Below are 23,363 nucleotides of genomic sequence, written 5' to 3'. Positions count from 1 at the left end.
CGAGTGAACGTTTTAACCACTAGGCTACCCCATCACCCATGGAGTGAAGAACAAGTATCACAATATTCCAAGAGCTGTTATTATGAACCAACAAAGGATACATTCATCTGTGGCTAGTTCTGCCCTCTCTCCGTACGCCAGCAATACCGGTGTGGTGTGTGTCTGGAAGCCAGTGATTGTTTTAGGTTTCCCAGCTTGTCCAACAACGTCTACAGCCTGTAATAGGACAGACAAGAGAAAGTGAGAGATTTATCTGTTATAGCAACCTTAAAATGTAAAGTCATCAGGAGCTCTGACATAATGGCCTAGTTCTGCCACATTTTAGAACTGGACCTTAACTCAACATCACAAGTCATACTGAACAAAAAAGTTTGGAATGAATTTTGGGGCAGTTCTTTGTTGTCATTGTTGTCAAGACCGAGGAAAATTTCATAGAAATATCCCAATATTCATGACACCTAAATTCAGTTCAGTATGGATTGCTTCCACGTACAGCTCATAGCTCTCATATTGTGTTTCATCTTTGCTTTATAATAAATGAATAAGGGAATGTCACCAACTCAACTGAAGAAATTCTTACCTGACCAACTCTAACAGACACTGCCAGAGGTCGAAGATCTTCATCAAAGGTGACCAACATCCTAGGCTGCATAGCAGCAACAAGGTGGTACAGGACGTAGTGAGACTTGCCCAGGATTACTGCAACAGAAATAATAGAAGTGATTGGAGAGTTGAACTGAATGGGGTCCAAAGTTGGGATCAAGATTGTTGTTGATTCCATTATTTAACACATGCAGTTCTTAATGTCTTAGCTCATGAGACACCTTGTTGCAGTTTAATGTGGACACCCAAATCAGCCATTGCGGGCTGTGTACATCATACCTTTAGGCTGAGCACCCAGCATGTACCATGTTTCAATATGGTTTGGTTAGACATGGTCGTAGATCGAACATTTCACCCCATGGTCATTTATTCAAACCATACATCCAATAGAATTACTTTAATAATAAGGATGTATGCTGAACTTAGTTTGCAAAGTTTATACAAACAGTGCAAGTGGAATGTCAACATTTCACTTTATGCCCAATTTGACAACACGGAAACATTACTGTAACCATGACAACACATATGGGCAATCATAGTTGTAAAACATTAAGCAATGAGTGATGACTGAGTGAGAGTATGGTTTTATGCTGCTTTTAGCAATATTCCAACAATGGGCTTCACACATTGAACCCATGTGGGGAATCTTCGGCATGAGGAGTGAACACTATAGCCTCTAGGCTACCCCACCACCCTTCAGAGGGGTTTAACCAAGTGGGATATTCCTTGATACCTAGGTAATGCTGAACAGTCATTGGAGGAACACAAACTTCACAAATCATACTTGCAACGTGATGTTATAACACATATGGGCAACTGTGTTGTCTTAAACTGGATTGCCCGGAGAGCGGAAGGTCGCGGGTTCAATCCCTGACCGCGTCATACCAAACGTTAAAAGACGCTAAAATATGGTACTTGTTGGTCCCTGCCTGGCACTCGGCATTAATGGGTATAACAAGGACTGGTCGGCTCGGTGTCAGTATAATGTGTCTGAGTGGGGTATTCATGCTTCACTGCGGCATGGTATCTCAGTGGGCTAGCACTATAAAACCAGCTTAAGTCTGGACTAGTACAAGCAGGGCACATACACATACATACACATACATATGAGCATGCATGCACCTCAAGTCACCTTAAACTGGATTGGTTGAAGATTGTGATATGAAGCAGAACTCATATGAGTGAGCCGTTTAAATATTCTCAAGCATGACGTCTGTAAACCCATTTTCACCTCAAGTCACCTTAAGCTGGATTGGCTGAAGATTGTGATATGAAGCAGAACTTCATATAAAGTGGTATATGTTAATACAAAATATCAGTGCACAGCACAATTCATTCTTTCAACATCATATATATAATTCATTTGTGGAAATTACCTGAAAAGTCATTAACCAGTGTATGTTTGCTGAACTTAGTTTGCAAAGTCAGTAAAAATAACAGTGCAAGTGGAATGTCAACATTTCAATTTATGCCCAGTTTGACAACATGGAAACATTACTGTAACCATGACAACACATTTGGGCAGGAATAAGACCATGAGCCAACAAAAGAAAAATCCATCATAACTATCTCAATCCACATCCAAGTGAATAATGAATCATCAAAGCACATAATGGACAAATATTTTTTAATGATGTGTGTATGTTGTATTCCAGTCTGTAAATACTCGAGACAATCCAGTGATTTACACATTCAATCCACATGCATAAACAAAGTCAACGAGCCTGACCACCCAATCCCATTTGTCACCTCTTATGACAAGCATGGGTTACTGAAGACCTACCTGGACCTTCACAGGCCATTTATCAATGAAGTGTGTAAAGGAACTTACTTGTTTTGACATCTAAAGCTGAAACCAGGACAGCCAGCAGACCAGCCACAGCTACTGGACTCATGAGAGCCCGGTCACTGTGGTAGGGGCACAGAGTGAGGGTGCCTTTACCAAGGTGAGTTAAACCTTGAGCCAAGCGCACCATGAAGAAGTTGTTGGGATCTTTAGCATGGTACACTGCAAGCTGTCGCAACATGGCTGCAAGGCGAGCGTTATTTGTTCCTGCAATCACAGAAGTAATCATGACCGGTGAATTAGGGTATCAACTTGAAAAAGAAAAAGTGAGAGTGAGACAAATATGCTGAGCTTGAGAATCATTGTATCTAAATAATGCTGCTGTAGGAATTATAATCAATATCAGCCTCTAGTATGAAGACAGAGTCTAGTAAAATTCTGTTCAGTCCAGTCAGATGAACTCAAAAATGTCCATTTGACAACACTGACTAGACTCTGGCTTTGAGCAGTGGTAGACTGAAATGGACAAAAAGTTACTCAAGTGAGCAAGCTAAATATTGACATCGTACTGGATATATTTCAGCCAAATAGCAATGAGAAAAGTTATGCATAGAGCCCAGTTTGGGTTAGTACATGAGGATCTCTGAGGATCATAACCAGGACTGATCTCAATTCAAATCCACATCAGGATGATCAAGGCAAGTCAAAAGGGAACATCACTGCCCCCACTGACATTCATAAGACATATAAAGATAAGTAATTGAACAAAATTCACGAACAAGTTCAATAAACATCTATGCAACTATGAGATGCACACCTTTCGAGTCCCAATGAAACACATGTATAAGCTTCATCAATTCTGTTGAGCAGTTTTTGTGGAAAAGTGGATAGACTTAATCCCCTATTTCACTATCATCAGAGAGAAATTCAACAAAATTTATCTAAGTTCAAATGTCTCTATACATACAAAAAACTATAAAATACAAAAACAAAATATAAGATGCACACTTTTAGAGTCTCTATAAAAGACATATGTAAGCTAAATGAGTTTTGTGCAGTGGTTTTTGAGGAGAAGTGGATAAAGTACACCCCCTGTTGTAAGGGACGAACAGGATGAATAGAACCAAATTCAACTAAGTTCAAACATCTGGAGAAGTGACAAAATTAAGAAATTGGATGAACAAGGTATGAGATGCACACCTTTAGAGTCCCAATGAAACACACGTAGAAGCTCAATCAATTCTGTTGAGCAGCTTTTGTGGAGAAGTGGATAGACTTCATCCCCTATTACACTATCATCATAGAGAAATTCAGCAAAATGTACCTAAGTTCAAATGTCTCTAAACTTACACCATTAGAGTCCCAAGAAAGCCCATGTATAAGTTCATTGAATTCCACAGAGCGTTTTTTGTGGAGAAGTGGATAGAGTACATTCCCTGTTTCGTACGGACGGACGGACAAGGAGGGTAACCCTATATGCCCCAAGCCATATATGGCAGGGGCATAAAAATGGTGCATGGTGAAGCTGGCCACTGATTGAATGTATCAAGAAAGGGAGTGAGATAGGTTTTGAGCTGCTTTTAGAAATATTCAAGCAGTATCATGGCAGGACAACAGAAATGGGCACATGTTATGCTCATTGGGGAATCCTTGGAGTGAGAAGCGGACGTTTTAACCACAAGGCTACCCAACCACACCACCAAAGAAGTTCAACACAAAGATGAAGCAGGTGTATGGACTGACCTGCTCCTGTGATGCCCATGGCAAGGATGGAGTTGTGAGCTACTTCAGGGTCATTGTCGTGAGAGAACTTGCTGAGAGTGTCCAGGATCTGCAGCTTGGGGTTGGACACAGAGATCAAGGAAAGCGCCAAAGGCACGGCTCTCTTGATTGACATCTCTCCATACCGTAACTGCAGCAATGAGATGTTTCATACAAATTTCACCAAAAATATACTTAAATTCTCCTAAAAATATTTAAGAGATGGCTGCTGCTTGGGTGAGATCAAGCAATGCCTCTAAAGAGATATCACAATGAAATTTCAATGCTTGGCACACCATTATGACATCATCGTTACCATGTCACAGTTAAATAGCAATAGCTGCACCAACTAAAATGACTATTAAACTCCTTGAAATGTTTACAATCTGAGTGAGTGAGTGAGTTTAGTTTTACGCCGCTTTTAGCAATATTCCAGCAATATCACGGCAGGGGACACCAGAAATGGGCTTCACACATTGTACCCATGTGGGGAATCGAACCCGGGTCTTCGGCGTGACGAGCGAACGCTTTGACCACTAGGCTACCCCACTGCCCCGTTTACAATCTGAAAGAGTGGAAGGATGCTATTGGACCAGAAACAGAATATCATCTTTGTGTTTTCATCAAATCTATCAACAACGTTTATGAAAGTTTTAATAACCAATGTTGATATACTTGACACTCAGGTGAGATTGTCGAAATATCCGCACTCCACAAAGGAAGCAGTGAACAGGAATCAATTTCAACTGTAAACTGAAAAACTTATCAAACTCCAATTAAATGTTTACTAAAAACTCACCAAATGCCCAAATGCTCGGAATGACATTTCCGCTCCAATTTCTTCACCCATAGATATGAGAGCAATACCTAAAACAGCTATGCCTGAAAATAAATGAGCAAGAACATCACTGACCAGAAATAATACAATGAAAAGACCATAATTTTGAGTACACAGATGATGCTTTTAAGTGTCGAAAGTCTCTTCTGTTTCATTTCAAATAAAGTGTATGTATGTTGAACTTAGTTTGCAAAGTCAGTAAATGTAACAGTGCAAGTGGAATGTCAACAGTGTACTCTATGCCCAGTTTGACAACACGGAAGCATTACTGCTACCATGACAACACATATGGGCAAAAAAAAGATCACAAGCCATAGAATTGTTTGATATCTGTGTCAATATAAACAACCATCTAAAGGGATAAATATACCAAACATCTTTCCAAGAAGGTTTTCATCATTATAACATAAGAAAATGAGGTCTTCAATTACTCTTGTCGAATACTGAACAAAACAAAGTCTGGGATCATGACTGAGTATAGTTTTAAGCCGCTTTTAGCAATATTCCAGCAATATCACAGGGGACACCAGAAATAGGCTTTACACATTGTACCCATGTGGGAAATCGAACCTGGGTCTTTGGCGTGACGAGCGAATGTTTTAACCTGGGATCATGAACATTTTGGGGATATTTTAATGGAATTTCTCAGTCTTCACAACAGTGAGTGAGTGAGTATGGTTTTACGCCACTTTTTGCAATATTCCAGCAATATCACAGCGAGGGACCAGAAATGGGCTTTGCACAATCTACCCATTTGGGGAATCAAACCCAGATCTTCAGCATGACGAGCGGACGTTTTAACCATTAGGCTACCCACCGCCCCTCTACACATTCAAATATGTGGGAACATATGCATAAACACTGACTCTTTTAGTTCAGTTAAAAGAATTGGTCACTAAGGAAGTATGTTGCATGCTAGTGAATGTCCCAGTACCTTGTTGTATTGAGAGGTCAGGACCTGCTGGCTCCTTCTCCTTTTCCTTCTTATCATCCTTCTTCTTGTTTTTGTCTTCCTTCTTCTCATTGTTATCCTGGAATAGATAACATTGTAAGCATACGAAAACAATTTCAGAATCATTGCAGTGATTACTTACTCTGACAACACTTCAAAGCAACCTGAGGTATCAAGTCCATCTGCGCCTTAATGCACAGACAAGACGAAGACTCTTCTACTTGGGGAAGGAGTGAGTAAGGTTTTATGCCGCTTTTAGCAATATTCCAGCAATATCACAGCAGGGGACACCTGAAATTGGCTTCACACAATGTACCCATGTGGGGAATCAAACCAAGGCCTTCGTCGTGACGATCGATTGCTTTAACCACTAGGCTACCCCACTGCCCTCATGGAGGAAGGAGATGAGAAGCAAATATTCGTTGTCAACTAGACTGTTGTTTATTGCTACACTCAGCAATAGGAAGGCTTTGTGATAGCAACCTTCCAGTAACTGAGTCATGACCAGACAACCTAGTGGTCGATATTGTGAGCAACAATCCCAGTCATCAGCATACAATGATACAGCAAGCATTGTCACTAAGGTGACATAATGCCCCGCCACAAATTATCAAATCAAACTTAAAAAGTAATGAAAGTGAAGGCCGTAATTTGAGATGAAGTTAAATGTAAACAAAAACATGACCAGTCAACCTCTCTTGATATCTTGCTCTGTAGTTGTTGAAACGCACAAATATTTTCAAGACTCACTTTGACCTTGACATGAATGTTTTTGTGTATGAAACATGCAAAAATAGTAATTAAGAAAGTGCTTATTGAAAAACATTCAAGGGAAGTCTTGAAAGTCTATGAAGAAAATCCAGTGAACTGTTCTTGAGATATCTCGCTGACCATCTGAACATGCAGTTTAACATGCTGAAATCTTCAAAGTGTCGCTGTGACCTTGAAAATTATGTGAAGGTCACCAAAATCGACTGGGCCTTGCACCTTCCCTAGATGAAGCTTGATGTTGAATATGAAGAAAATCCAGTTAACGGTTCTTGAGATATCTCGCTGACAAGGGGAAACGGTTAAAGTCCCCTTGTGACCTTGAAATGAAGGTCAAGGTCACCAAACCTGACTGGGACCTTTCTTTTACTGTGATGAACCTAGGTACCAAATATGAAAAGAATCCAGTCACGGATCTTAAGATATTCCAATTCCTACGGATGGACGAACGGAGCCTAATTATATCCCCCGCTTTGCGCTAAACGCGCGGTGGGGGATAATAAACCAAGTTACCAAGCCAGACCAATTGATCTACTTGTTCACCACCTCTTACGGTCAGTACATGTTGATACTATCCATAACCAGGAATCACCACTGTTGGTTGGAGGGAAGAAGAGGGGGTTAGAGAGGCGACATACATTGCATCTTTCTAGGGGTCAATATTACATAGCTGAAAATATCAACATATGTCCAAGCTAGAATCCAGGGTCTAGGTATGATAAAAAAAACCCACAGAAATGCCATAATGAATGTTTTTAACTGTACCTGATCCTTGGAGTCATCATGTTCGGAACATATATGTAACAGGTGCTGAATCTTCAGAACATTGCCAGTGCCTAGAGAACAAGAAGAAACATACATCAGGAAGATTTGTCAGATTTATATACAAACTGCCTTGTAGTCTACACATAGCATCTGTTCTCTACTTCATACAATACATGGACTTTAAAATCTAGGTGTTTTTTTTGTAAGGATAATCTGGCATAGACTGCCTGAGTTGTTCTAGTTATGAAGAACTAAGCGGCAAACTTTCCCAAATTACAACTAGTAATTTGTTCCAATCTCCTGGACACAAATACCAACTGCATTTTCGTAGTTTGTGTATCCATTTAAGGTGACTTTACAGTACAAAAGAGTCAAGTGATTCCAAAACTAATTTGATAAATGTATTGCTTAGTTTCTATTTCAATTACAGCAAATTCCAAAAAGTATAATGCTTTGATCTGACAGATGAAACAGTTTCCATACAGGATGCACTTGCAGTTAAAGAAGTTGAAGTAGCACTATATAATGACCTCCACCGGTGTCTTTGAAATTTAGTCCTTTTGATTTTAATTTTGATTGGTATATTATTTAGACCAAAAAAGAAAGAAAGCATATATTTCTACATGCAAATGTGTAACAATTACTAAAATCTTGGGATGGTTGGCAGCTATGCAACCATGACCTCGTCCTGCCATACCATCAACACAGTATCTCCCATAACATCATCAGTGTATTTTGTACATACCTGCATATGCACACACATCAACCAGCATGGTGGCCATTGACTTGAGTGGTTCCCCCACCACCTCCAGAGCTACAAGTGTGGCATCCACAGAGTCTTGTTTACCTTCACAAACAAATGGTGGACTTGAAACATCAGTTTGAAAAGATAACTAAAAACACATCTAAAACAAGAATACATATGTTTCATGGATAAAAGCTTTTTATTCTTTACACACAGTTTTAGAGCTAATTCTTGCTACACCATTTACCTGATGAAGGAGCAAAAATGCCTTTAAGTGAAAAGACGCGAGTGAGTGAGGGAGTGAGTGAATATGGTTTTATGCCGCTTTTAGCAGTATTCCAGCAATACCACGGCAGGGGACACCAGAAATGACTTCGCACATTGTATCCATGTGAGGAAATCGAACCTGGGTCTTTGGCGTGACGAGCGAATGCTTTAAACACAAGGCTACCCAACCGCCTAAGTTCATAAATGAAATTGTCAGTTAAAAAGCAAACATCTGACACTTGGTGCAAGTAGTGAAAAAACATAAAATCGTACCCTGATATCTTACCTAAATAAGTTAATGCAAGCCCAAGAGCCAGGTATCTTGAGTATGTGTCCTTGAGATCTGCTTCAGACCTCTCCATCATGGTCTGTAGAACTGTAGATGTCACATCACCATTGCAACTCCCAACTGCTATCATGCCACAAGCCAAGGCAGCCATACCAATCACCTGCAAACAACAACTCCCATCTTTATACCATCAATACTTGAATGCTGTAAATGATCATAAGTATAAGATGCAGAACACTCAACCTTGATCGATCTACAACTTTGTTTGATGAACTTAGTTTGCAAAGTTTATACAAACAATGCAAGGGTCATAACTGAGGTCAATCATTCAAATATGTTGTTTGGTGAACTTAGTTTGCAAAGTTCATACAAACAGTGCAAGTGGAATGTCAACAATTTACTATGTGCCCAATTTGACAACACAGAAACATAACTGTAACCATGACAACACTTTTTGGGCAACTGCAATGGATAATTCCTATTACAGGGGTCAATTGTTCAAACATACATCGAATTGGTAAAAGTTCTGTCCGTATTGTCTGTATCCTTAAACATGTTAACACAACATATTTATAAAGATTTGGTTAACCATCCTTTTGGTTTGTATGAAACCTAGCCCTAGCAGAACAGGTCCATCAGTAATCCCAAAACATGAACCAGTCTAAAGTCTGTCTAACTGATAAACACAAACACAGATAACTGGATACAGAATGACACTTTCAACCTAATAATGTCTAGTAGTAGAAAACACGAATTTAGCAAAATGATTTTCTTTTGTAGGCTATAGGAATGGTAAAGATATAGTATAAATGTATTAAAATATACTACACTTAGTTTGCTAGGTTTATACAAACAGTGCAAGGGGAATGTCAACAATATATTCTATGCCCAATTTGACAACACGAAAACATTACCGTAGCCATGACAACACTTTAAGAGAAACTGCAAGGGTCATTACTGAGGTCAATCATTCAAATATGTTGTTTGGTGAACTTAGTTTGCAAAGTTCATACAAACAGTGCAAGTGGAATGTCAACAATTTACTATGTGCCCAATTTGACAACACAGAAACATTACTGTAACCATGACAACACTCTTTGGGCAACTGCAAAGATTATTACTGGTACAGAGGTCATTTGTTTAAATATGCATTAAAATTGGTAAAAGTTCTGGCCACATCATCTCTATCCTTAAATACACACTTTGAAAGAGGCGGTTAACCAGCATCTTGACGTGCTTGAAACCTATCCCTAACAGAACACAGTTAATCAGCTACCCCAAACAAAAAACAGGCTTAAGTCTGTCTAGCTGATACACTGAGAAACAGTTCCTTCACACAGAAATGCAACCTTTAAGTCATACATGACCTTCCACCTAATAAAAGATTGCCAGTGGAAAACACAAACGTAATAAAATTATTTTCTTTTGTATGCTACAGGCATGGTAAACATATAGCCTAATTTATTATACAATACACTATACATGTATGCTGAGCTTAGTTTGCAAAGTTTATACAAACAGTGCAAGTGGAATGTCAAAAATTTATTCTATGCCCAATCTGACAACACAGAAACATTACTGTAACCATGACAACACTTTTTGGGCAACTGCAAAGGATAATTCCTATTACAGGGGTCAATTGTTCAAACATACATCGAATTGGTAAAAGTTCTGTCCGTATTGTCTGTATCCTTAACCATGTTAACTAGTGGTGTAACGATTCATCGATAGCATCGATGTTTGCATCGTCAACTACGCGATACGAGTGCATCGATACAAAACACATTTAGGCAATATATCAGGATATTTATATCGCAAGGGTCCACGATACATCGATGTATCGCCACAAGAGACAATATATCCCAATACAACTTCAATCCTAGTTAAAGTTGTAAGGAGTATTGCATTAGGAATAGGAAGGGAGTCTCTTTGAAATTCCGCTGAATTTTAAAAATAAATTGAACTTTTTATGAATTTTTTTGTGTCTGTTATCTTTGTTACATGGACAAAGGAGTTGGTGTATAAGTGAAAGAGTGTGAACATTTTTCAAACTCGATGAACTGTAGAATACTTGTCTTTAAGTAATTGAAATATGTTTTAGTTGTCTGACAAATAACACCATTTATTAACAACTATGAACGATGTCCTAGCTTGTTAAGAAAGAGAACAAAGAGAAGATTAAATTAAGAAAGCATACTTAAGAAAATATTTTCAGTGATTCTGACAACTATGACAACTATGTATAAATTACATTCAATTGTTTGTGACAGCATCGGTGCAGAAACACACCTTCCCAAAGGAAACTTCGGTTTCAAACTTACATATGTTAGATCAAAGTATACTGAATATGTTTGACTGTACTTTAAAAGCATTAAAGGCTGAAACTTTATTAAATGAACAGCTTTTTAAATGTGTGTGTGTGAATGTAACACAAGATCTGCTGTATAACAAATAAAGATTCAGTCATTTTATCTATCATTTATGTTCAGCTATTAGAAATTGTAAAGTATCGGGATACGTATCGTATCGCCATCATTGTATCGTGATGATAATTGTCTCGCAGGTTCCTTACCAATACTTTCATGATATATCGTCTCGCCTAATTAAACTGGTATCGGGATATATCGTCTCGCCACTTAGACAACGATACACAGCTCTAATGTTAACACAACATATTTATAAAGAGTTGGTTAACCATCCTTTTGGTTTGTATGAAACCTATCCCTAGCAGAACAGGTCCATCAGCAATCCCAAAACATGAACAAGTCTAAAGTCTGTCTAACTGATAAACACAAACACAGATAACTGGATACAGAATGACACTTTCAACCTAATAATGTCTAGTAGTAGAAAACACGAATTTAGCAAAATGATTTTCTTTTGTAGGCTATAGGAATGGTAAAGATATAGTATAATGTATTAAAATATACTACACTTAGTTTGCTAGGTTTATACAAACAGTGCAAGGGGAATGTCAACAATATATTCTATGCCCAATTTGACAACACGAAAACATTACCGTAGCCATGACAACACTTTAAGAGAAACTGCAAGGGTCATTACTGAGGTCAATCATTCAAATATGTTGTTTGGTGAACTTAGTTTGCAAAGTTCATACAAACAGTGCAAGTGGAATGTCAACAATTTAATATGTGCCCAATTTGACAACACAGAAACATTACTGTAACCATGACAACACTCTTTGGGCAACTGCAAAGATTATTACTGGTACAGAGGTCAGTTGTTCAAATATGCATTAAAATTGGTAAACGTTCTGGCCACATCATCTCTATCCTTAAATACACACTTTAAAAGAGGCGGTAAACCATCATCTTGATGTGCTTGAAACCTATCCCTAACAGAACACTGTTAATCAGCAACCCCAAACAAAAAACAGGCTTAAGTCTGTCTAGCTGATACACTGAGAAACAGTTCCTTCACACAGAAATGCAACCTTTAAGTCATACATGACCTTCCACCTAATAAAAGATTGCCAGTGGAAAACACAAACGTAATAAAATTATTTTCTTTTGTATGCTACAGGCATGGTAAACATATAGCCTAATTTATTATACAATACACTATACATGTATGCTGAACTTAGTTTGCAAAGTTTATACAAACAGTGCAAGTGGAATGTCAAAAATTTACTATGTGCCCAATTTGACAACACAGAAACATTACTGTAACCATGACAACACTTTTTGGGCAACTGCAAAGGGATAATTCTATTACAGGGGGTCAATTGTTCAAACATACATCGAATTGGTAAAAGTTCTGTCCGTATTGTCTGTATCCTTAAACATGTTAACAAAACATATTTATAAAGATTTGGTTAACCATCCTTTTGGTTTGTATGAAACCTAGCCCTAACAGAACAGGTCCATCAGCAATCACAAAACAAGAACCAGTCTAAAGTCTGTCTAACTGATAAACACAAACACAGATAACTGGGCACAGAAATGACACTTTCAACCTAATAATGTCTCATAGTAGAACACACGAATGTAGCAAAATTATTTTCTTTTGTAGGCTATAGGAATGGTAAAGATATAGTATTATGTATTAAATATACTACACACATGTAAGCTGAACTTAGTTTGCAAAGTTCATACAAACAATGCAAGTGGAATGTCAACAATTTAATATGTGCCCAATTTGACAACACAGAAACATTACTGTAACCATGACAACACTTTTTGGGCAACTGCAAGGATTATTATTACTGGTACAGAGGTCAGTTGTTTAAATATGCATTAAAATTGGTAAAAGTTCTGGCCACATCATCTCTATCCTTAAATACACACTTTGAAAGAGGTGGTTAACCATCATCTTGACGTGCTTGAAACCTATCCCTAACAGAACACAGTTAATCAGCAACCCCAAACAAAAAACAGCCTTAAGTCTGTCTAGCTGATACACTGAGAAACAGTTCCTTCACACAGAAATGCAACCTTTAAGTCATACATGACCTTCCACCTAATAAAAGTTTGCCAGTGGAAAACACAAACGTAATAAAATTATTTTCTTTTGTATGCTACAGGCATGGTAAAGATATAGCCTAATTTATTATACAATACACTATACATGTATGCTGAACTTAGTTTGCAAAGTTTATACAAACAGTGCAAGTGGAATGTCAACAATTTATTCTATGCCCAATTTGACAACATGGAAACATTACTGTAACCATGACAACACTTTCTGGGCAACTGCCAGGATGATTCTTGATACAGAGGTGAATCGTTCAAATACACATTGAAGACAGTAAATGTTCTATCTGTGTCATCTCTATCCTGAAACACACATTTTGTAAGAGATGGTTAATCATTTTCTTGGGGATGTTTGAAACCCATCCTCAACCAAACAAAGTTCATCAGCAAATCTGACAATATGAACCAATCTAAAGACTGTCTTACTGTAATACTGATATTCTTTACTTGACAAAGAAATGCAAACTTAAGGTCACACCTTTAACCTAAAACATGTTTGCCAGGGGAAAACACAAACGTAATAAAATTATTTTCTTTTGTAGGCTACAGGCATGGTAAACATATAGCTTAATTTATTATACAATACACTATACATGTATGCTGAACTTAGTTTGCAAAGTTTATACAAACAGTGCAAGTGGAATGTCAAAAATTTATTCTATGCCCAATCTGACAACACAGAAACATTACTGTAACCATGACAACACTTTTGGGGCAACTGCAAAGGATAATTCCTATTACAGGGGTCAATTGTTCAAACATACATCGAATTGGTAAAAGTTCTGTCCGTATTGTCTGTATCCTTAACCATGTTAACACAACATATTTATAAAGAGTTGGTTAACCATCCTTTTGGTTTGTATGAAACCTAGCCCTAACAGAACAGGTCCATCAGTAATCCCAAAACATGAACCAGTCTAAAGTCTGTCTAACTGATAAACACAAACACAGATAACTGGGCACAGAAATGACACTTTCAACCTAATAATGTCTCATAGTAGAACACACCTTTGTAATGTAGCAAAATTATTTTCTTTTGTAGGCTATAGGAATGGTAAAGATATAGTATAATGTATTAAATATACTACACACATGTAAGCTGAACTTAGTTTGCAAAAGTTCATACAAACAATGCAAGTGGAATGTCAACAATTTACTATGTGCCCAATTTGACAACACAGAAACATTACTGTAACCATAACAACACTTTTTGGGCAACTGCAAGGATTATTACTGGTACAGAGGTCAGTTGTTTAAATATGCATTAAAATTGGTAAAAGTTCTGGCCACATCATCTCTATCCTTAAATACACACTTTGAAAGAGGCGGTTAACCAGCATCTTGACGTGCTTGAAACCTATCCCTAACAGAACACAGTTAATCAGCTACCCCAAACAAAAACAGGCTTAAGTCTGTCTAGCTGATACACTGAGAAACAGTTCCTTCACACAGAAATGCAACCTTTAAGTCATACATGACCTTCCACCTAATAAAAGATTGCCAGTGGAAAACACAAACGTAATAAAATTATTTTCTTTTGTAGGCTACAGGCATGGTAAAGATATAGCCTAATTTATTATACAATACACTATACATGTATGCTGAACTTAGTTTGCAAAGTTTATACAAACAGTGCAAGTGGAATGTCAACAATTTATTCTATCCCCAATCTGACAACACAGAAACATTACTGTAACCATGACAACACTTTTTGGGCAACTGCAAAGGATAATTCCTATTACAGGGGTCAATTGTTCAAACATACATCGAATTGGTAAAAGTTCTGTCCGTATTGTCTGTATCCTTAAACATGTTAACAAAACATATTTATAAAGATTTGGTTAACCATCCTTTTGGTTTGTATGAAACCTAGCCCTAACAGAACAGGTCCATCAGCAATCACAAAACAAGAACCAGTCTAAAGTCTGTCTAACTGATAAACACAAACACAGATAACTGGGCACAGAAATGACACTTTCAACCTAATAATGTCTCATAGTAGAACACACGAATGTAGCAAAATTATTTTCTTTTGTAGGCTATAGGAATGGTAAAGATATAGTATTATGTATTAAATATACTACACACATGTAAGCTGAACTTAGTTTGCAAAGTTCATACAAACAATGCAAGTGGAATGTCAACAATTTACTATGTGCCCAATTTGACAACACAGAAACATTACTGTAACCATGACAACACTTTTTGGGCAACTGCAAGGATTATTACTGGTACAGAGGTCAGTTGTTTAAATATGCATTAAAATTGGTAAAAGTTCTGGCCACATCATCTCTATCCTTAAATACACACTTTGAAAGAGGTGGTTAACCATCATCTTGACGTGCTTGAAACCTATCCCTAACAGAACACAGTTAATCAGCAACCCCAAACAAAAAACAGCCTTAAGTCTGTCTAGCTGATACACTGAGAAACAGTTCCTTCACACAGAAATGCAACCTTTAAGTCATACATGACCTTCCACCTAATAAAAGTTTGCCAGTGGAAAACACAAACGTAATAAAATTATTTTCTTTTGTAGGCTACAGGCATGGTAAAGATATAGCCTAATTTATTATACAATACACTATACATGTATGCTTGAACTTAGTTTGCAAAGTTTATACAAACAGTGCAAGTGGAATGTCAACAATTTATTCTATGCCCAATTTGACAACATGGAAACATTACTGTAACCATGACAACACTTTCTGGGCAACTGCCAGGATGATTCTTGATACAGAGGTGAATCGTTCAAATACACATTGAAGACAGTAAATGTTCTATCTGTGTCATCTCTATCCTGAAACACACATTTTGTAAGAGATGGTTAATCATTTTCTTGGGGATGTTTGAAACCCATCCTCAACCAAACAAAGTTCATCAGCAAATCTGACAATATGAACCAATCTAAAGACTGTCTTACTGTAATACTGATATTCTTTTACTTGACAAAGAAATGCAAACTTAAGGTCACACCTTTAACCTAAAAACATGTTTGCCAGGGGAAAACACAAACGTAATAAAATTATTTTCTTTTGTAGGCTACAGGCATGGTAAACATATAGCTTAATTTATTATACAATACACTATACATGTATGCTGAACTTAGTTTGCAAAGTTTATACAAACAGTGCAAGTGGAATGTCAAAAATTTATTCTATGCCCAATCTGACAACACAGAAACATTACTGTAACCATGACAACACTTTTGGGGCAACTGCAAAGGATAATTCCTATTACAGGGGTCAATTGTTCAAACATACATCGAATTGGTAAAAGTTCTGTCCGTATTGTCTGTATCCTTAACCATGTTAACACAACATATTTATAAAGAGTTGGTTAACCATCCTTTTGGTTTGTATGAAACCTAGCCCTAACAGAACAGGTCCATCAGTAATCCCAAAACATGAACCAGTCTAAAGTCTGTCTAACTGATAAACACAAACACAGATAACTGGGCACAGAAATGACACTTTCAACCTAATAATGTCTCATAGTAGAACACACGAATGTAGCAAAATTATTTTCTTTTGTAGGCTATAGGAATGGTAAAGATATAGTATAATGTATTAAATATACTACACACATGTAAGCTGAACTTAGTTCGCAAAAGTTCATACAAACAATGCAAGTGGAATGTCAACAATTTAATATGTGCCCAATTTGACAACACAGAAACATTACTGTAACCATAACAACACTTTTTGGGCAACTGCAAGGATTATTACTGGTACAGAGGTCAGTTGTTTAAATATGCATTAAAATTGGTAAAAGTTCTGGCCACATCATCTCTATCCTTAAATACACACTTTGAAAGAGGTGGTTAACCAGCATCTTGACATGCTTGAACCCTATCCCTAACAGAACACTGTTAATCAGCAACCCCAAACAAAAAACAGCCTTAAGTCTGTCTAGCTGATACACTGAGAAACAGTTCCTTCACACAGAAATGCAACCTTTAAGTCATACCTGACCTTCCACCTAATAAAAGTTTGCCAGGGGAAAACACAAACGTAATAAAATTATTTTCTTTTGTATGCTACAGGCATGGTAAACATATAGCCTAATTTATTATACAATACACTATACATGTATGCTGAACTTAGTTTGCAAAGTTTATACAAACAATGCAAGTGGAATGTCAAAATTTTATTCTATGCCCAATCTGACAACACAGAAACATTAGTGTAACCATGACAACACTTTCCGGGCAACTGCAAAGGATAATTCCTATTACAGGGGTCAATTGTTCAAACATGCATCGAATTGGTAAAAGTTCTGTCCATACTGTCTGTATCCTTAACCATGTTAACACAACATATTTATAAAGAGTTGGTTAACCATCCTTTTGGTTTGTATGAAACCTAGCCCTAACAGAACAGGTCCATCAGCAATCCCAAAACATGAACCAGTCTAAAGTCTGTCTAACTGATAAACAAAAACACGGATAACTGGACACAGAAATGACACTTTCAACCTAATAATGTCTAGTAGTAGAAAACACTAATGTAGCAAAATGATTTTCTTTTGGAGCCTATAGGAATGGTAAAGATATATAATAATAATAATAGTCCATTTATATTGCGCGTTTATCCATGCACATTGCATGCTCAAAGCGCTGACATATAGTATAATGTATTAAAATATACTACACACATGTAAGCTGAACTTAGTTTGCAAGGTTTATACAAACAGTGCAAGGGGAATGTCAACAATATATTCTATGCCATATTTGACAACACGAAAACATTACCGTAACCATGACAACACTTTTAGAGCAACTGCAAGGGTCATTAATGAGGTCAATCATTCAAATATGTTGTTTGGTGAACTTAGTTTGCAAAGTTCATACAAACAGTGCAAGTGGAATGTCAACAATTTACTATGTGCCCAATTTGACAACACAGAAACATTACTGTAACCATGACAACACTTTTTGGACAACTGCAAGGATTATTACTGCTACAGAGGTCAGTTGTTCAAATATGCATTAAAATTGGTAAAAGTTCTGGCCACACCATCTCTATTCTTAAATACACACTTTAAAAGAGGTGGTTAACCATCATCTTGACGTGCTTGAAACCTATCCCTAACAGAACACAGTTAATCAGCAACCCCAAACAAAAAACAGGCTTAAATCTGTCTAGCTGATACACTGAGAAACAGTTCCTTCACACAGAAATGCAACCTTTAAGTCATATCTGATCTTCCACCTAATAAAAGTTTGCCAGTAGAAAACACAAACGTAATAAAATTATTTTCTTTTGTATGCTACAGGCATGGTAAACATATAGCCTAATTTATTATACAATACACTATACATGTATGCTGAACTTAGTTTGCAAAGTTTATACAAACAGTGCAAGTGGAATGTCAACAATTTATTCTATGCCCAATCTGACAACACAGAAACATTACTGTAACCATGACAACACTTTTTGGGCAACTGCAAAGGATAATTCCTATTACAGGGGTCAATTGTTCAAACATGCATCAAATTGGTAAAAGTTCTGTCCGTATTGTCTGTATCCTTAACCATGGTTAACACAACATAATTATAAAGAGTTGGTTAATCATCCTTTTGGTTTGTATGAAACCTATCCCTAACAGAACAGAACAGGTCCATCAGCAATCCCAAAACATGAACCAGTCTAAAGTCTGTCTAACTGATAAACACAAACACAGATAACTGGACAAAGAAATGACACTTTCAACCTAATAATGTCTAGCAGTAGAAAACACGAATGTAGCAAAATGATTTTCTTTTGTAGGCTATAAGAATGGTAAAGATATAGTATAATGTATTAAAATATACTACACACATGTAAGCTGAACTTAGTTTGCAAGGTTTATACAAACAATGCAAGGGGAATGTCAACAATATATTCTATGCCATATTTGACAACACGAAAACATTACCGTAGCCATTACAACACTTTTAGAGCAACTGCAAGGGTCATTACTGAGGTCAATCATTCAAATATGTTGTTTGGTGAACTTAGTTTGCAAAGTTCATACAAACAGTGCAAGTGGAATGTCAACAATTTACTATGTGCCCAATTTGACAACACAGAAACATTACTGTAACCATGACAACACTTTTTGGGCAACTGCAAGGATTATTACTGCTACAGAGGTCAGTTGTTCAAATATGCATTTTAATTGGTAAAAGTTCTGGCCACACCATCTCTATCCTTAAATACACACTTTGAAAGAGGTGGTTAACCATCATCTCGACGTGCTTGAAACCTATCCTAACAGAACACAGTTAATCAGCAACCCCAAACAAAACCAGGCTCAAGTCTGTCTAGCTGATACACTGAGAAACAGTTCCTTCACACAGAAATGCAACCTTTAAGTCATACCTGACCTTCCACCTAATAAAAGTTTGCCAGTGGAAAACACAAACGTAATAAAATTATTTTCTTTTGTATGCTACAGGCATGGTAAACATATAGCCTAATTTATTATACAATACACTATACATGTATGATGAACTTAGTTTGCAAAGTTTATACAAACAATGCAAGTGGAATGTCAAAAGTTAATTCTATGCCCAATTTGACAACACGAAAACATTACCGTAGCCATGACAACACTTTTTGGGCAACTGCAAAGGATAATTCCTATTACAGGGGTCAATTGTTCAAACATGCATCAAATTGGTAAAAGTTCTGTCCGTATTGTCTGTATCCTTAACCATGGTTAACACAACATAATTATAAAGAGTTGGTTAATCATCCTTTTGGTTTGTATGAAACCTATCCCTAACAGAACAGAACAGGTCCATCAGCAATCCCAAAACATGAACCAGTCTAAAGTCTGTCTAACTGATAAACACAAACACAGATAACTGGACAAAGAAATGACACTTTCAACCTAATAATGTCTAGCAGTAGAAAACACGAATGTAGCAAAATGATTTTCTTTTGTAGGCTATAAGAATGGTAAAGATATAGTATAATGTATTAAAATATACTACACACATGTAAGCTGAACTTAGTTTGCAAGGTTTATACAAACAATGCAAGGGGAATGTCAACAATATATTCTATGCCATATTTGACAACACGAAAACATTACCGTAGCCATTACAACACTTTTAGAGCAACTGCAAGGGTCATTACTGAGGTCAATCATTCAAATATGTTGTTTGGTGAACTTAGTTTGCAAAGTTCATACAAACAGTGCAAGTGGAATGTCAACAATTTACTATGTGCCCAATTTGACAACACAGAAACATTACTGTAACCATGACAACACTTTTTGGGCAACTGCAAGGATTATTACTGCTACAGAGGTCAGTTGTTCAAATATGCATTTTAATTGGTAAAAGTTCTGGCCACACCATCTCTATCCTTAAATACACACTTTGAAAGAGGTGGTTAACCATCATCTCGACGTGCTTGAAACCTATCCCTAACAGAACACAGTTAATCAGCAACCCCAAACAAAAACCAGGCTCAAGTCTGTCTAGCTGATACACTGAGAAACAGTTCCTTCACACAGAAATGCAACCTTTAAGTCATACCTGACCTTCCACCTAATAAAAGTTTGCCAGTGGAAAACACAAACGTAATAAAATTATTTTCTTTTGTATGCTACAGGCATGGTAAACATATAGCCTAATTTATTATACAATACACTATACATGTATGATGAACTTAGTTTGCAAAGTTTATACAAACAGTGCAAGTGGAATGTCAACAATTTATTCTATGCCCAATTTGACAACATGGAAACATTAGTGTAACCATGACAACACTTTCTGGGCAACTGCCAGGATGATTCTTGATACAGAGGTGAATCGTTCAAATACACATTGAAGACATAAATGTGCTATCTGTGTCATCTCTATCCTTAAAAACACATTTTGTAAGAGAAGGTTAATCATATTCTTGTGGATGTTTGAAACCCATCCTCAACCAAACAAAGTTCATCAGCAAATCTGACAATATGAACCAATCTAAAGACTGTCTTACTGTTATACTGATATTCTTTCTTTGACAAAGAAATGCAAACTTAAGGTCACACCTTTAACCTAAAAAACGTTTGCCATTGGAAAACACAAACGTAATAAAATGATTTTCTTTTGTAGGCTACAGGCATGGTAAAGATATAGCATAATCATAAAATACACAATACATGTATGTTGAATTTAGTTTGCACAGTTTATACAAATAGTGCAAGTGGAATGTCAACATTTAGTTTATGCCCAATTTGACAACACGGAAACACTACTGTAACCGTGACAACACATATGGGCAACAGTTAAAAATTCCAGATCATAAATATGTTTCTCTCAATTAACTAATAACTGCTGTCAGTTTTACCGGATCAGTACCCAAACTGGTGATTTCTTTCAAGTTGGACACGTGAAGGTCCGGTTTAGAATGAGCCTTCAGTAACCCATGCTTGTCATAAGAGGCAACTAACGGGATCGACTTGGTTGACACATGTCATCGGTTCCCTATTGCGCAGATTGATGCTCATGCTGTTGATCACTGGATTGTCTGGTCCAGACTTGATTATTTACAGACCGCCGCCATATAGCTGGAATATTGCTGATTGCGGCGTAAAACTAAACTCACTCACTCTTTCAAGTTGATAAAGTCAAACCAATGCATGTCATAAAAATGCAGCAACATGTTTTATCAACATATTTATTCCTTAATAGATTAGATATTCCTCAAATTTATGGTGTTTGTTTGATGTTTAACACCACACTCGGCAATATTCCCAACTATATGTCAACAGTCTGTAATAATAATCGAGTCTGGACCAGACATTCCAGTGATCAACAGCATGTGCATCTACGACATTGGGATACGATAACATGTGTTAACTAAGTCAGCAAGCTTGATCAACCGATCCTGTTAGTCACCTCTTATGACAAGCATTTGTTGCTGAGGATCCATTCTAACCTGGATCTTCACAGGTCTCAAATTTATGAAACAAAGGGCAGCATGCATAACAAGTTCTTGTTTCTTCTTAGAACAACATTTTGACAGCAACACCCTTATCAAGCTGGCTTTGATCATGACAGGACAGTTTGATCAATGAGTGAGTGAGTGAGTTGAGTTTTACGCCGCACTCAGCAATATTCCAGCTATATGGTGGCGGTCTGTAAATAATCAAGTCTGGACCAGACAATCCAGTGATCAACAGCATGAGCATCGATCTGCACAATTGGGAACCGATGACATGTGTCAACCAAGTCAGCGAGTCTGACCACCCGATCCCGTTAGTCGCCTTTTACGACAAGCAGTGTTTGATCAATGAAATATATACCCTGAGTGTTTAACAAAATCACAAGACTTGTGCCCTTCTGTCATCTTTGTTATAGGAAGTGATTGGGGGAAGATGCAGAAATAGCACTTAAATGTCATAGTAAATCATCTTCCACAGAAATGAACAGATGTATGCTGAGCTTAGTTTGCAAAGTTTATATACTAACAGTGCAAGTGGAATGTCAACAGTGTACTCTATGCCCAATCTGACAACACAGAAACATTATTGTAACCATGACAACACATATGGGCACCAGTCATGAAATATGCAAGGATGACCTCCAATCTTATCTAAGATGGCATTTTGGAATAAAACTAACATGTTCTTGAAAAGGAACATGCAATAACACTGGCCAGTCACTTCATGTATCATCTGATCAGATGCTTCTCAGATCATGAACTCTTAGCTTCATTCAGTGTCATCTTGTGGACAATTAGCTGAGCTTACTACAGGGGCGTAGCTACCATTATATAAAAAAGCACGGGCTCACACATGATCGTTGCTAAAAAGGTTAGGCAAGCCCCCAATACTATCTAAATAATAAAGCTTTGCATACTATCGGGCTTACACGGAAAAATTGGCTTGCTACGCGCCTGTAGAACACCAAACAGAACTTACTGTCAAGCTTTAGACTAATAGCTGAAGTAACAGACTATGTACATTGTATATGTAATATTTCTTGGTCCACATCTACCCTGGGTAACTCATAATTAATAGTGTCAGTATCAACAGAAACTTTGTATCCTTTGTCACCACTTGGACCATGGAGCTGTGGTGGTGGTGGTGGTGGTGGTGGAATTGGGTT

General features: G+C 37.2%; 1 protein-coding gene and 1 long non-coding RNA gene across 2 annotated transcripts in view; both read right to left on the bottom strand.

Moving 5' to 3' along the window:
• LOC124268734 (26S proteasome non-ATPase regulatory subunit 2-like) overlaps positions 1–23,363 on the bottom strand; it is a 47,436-nt gene that overhangs the window by 1,151 nt on the left and 22,922 nt on the right. Inside the window, exons 13-21 of the mRNA XM_046703762.1 lie at positions 8,772–8,934; positions 8,219–8,320; positions 7,474–7,544; positions 5,923–6,019; positions 4,950–5,032; positions 4,133–4,301; positions 2,435–2,656; positions 581–699; positions 102–216 (exon numbers count right to left, since the gene is read on the bottom strand). Of these exons, the coding sequence (XP_046559718.1) occupies positions 102–216; positions 581–699; positions 2,435–2,656; positions 4,133–4,301; positions 4,950–5,032; positions 5,923–6,019; positions 7,474–7,544; positions 8,219–8,320; positions 8,772–8,934 (1,141 nt within the window). The remainder of the gene's footprint in view (positions 1–101; positions 217–580; positions 700–2,434; positions 2,657–4,132; positions 4,302–4,949; positions 5,033–5,922; positions 6,020–7,473; positions 7,545–8,218; positions 8,321–8,771; positions 8,935–23,363) is intronic.
• Positions 11,147–23,148, bottom strand: LOC124268735. Its single transcript, XR_006896338.1, has 4 exons — positions 23,009–23,148; positions 20,799–20,803; positions 20,726–20,729; positions 11,147–11,158 (listed from the first exon to the last, which is right to left on the bottom strand). It is a non-coding gene; the product is annotated as an uncharacterized LOC124268735 (long non-coding RNA).

This window comes from Haliotis rubra, unplaced genomic scaffold (genome assembly GCF_003918875.1).
Source record: "Haliotis rubra isolate DU_JTF1 unplaced genomic scaffold, ASM391887v1 Scf14, whole genome shotgun sequence".
In the NCBI taxonomy this organism is placed as follows: Eukaryota; Metazoa; Mollusca; class Gastropoda; order Lepetellida; family Haliotidae; genus Haliotis; species Haliotis rubra.
Note: the sequence above shows the minus strand (reverse complement) of the source record. Positions and strands in the feature narration are given on the sequence as shown.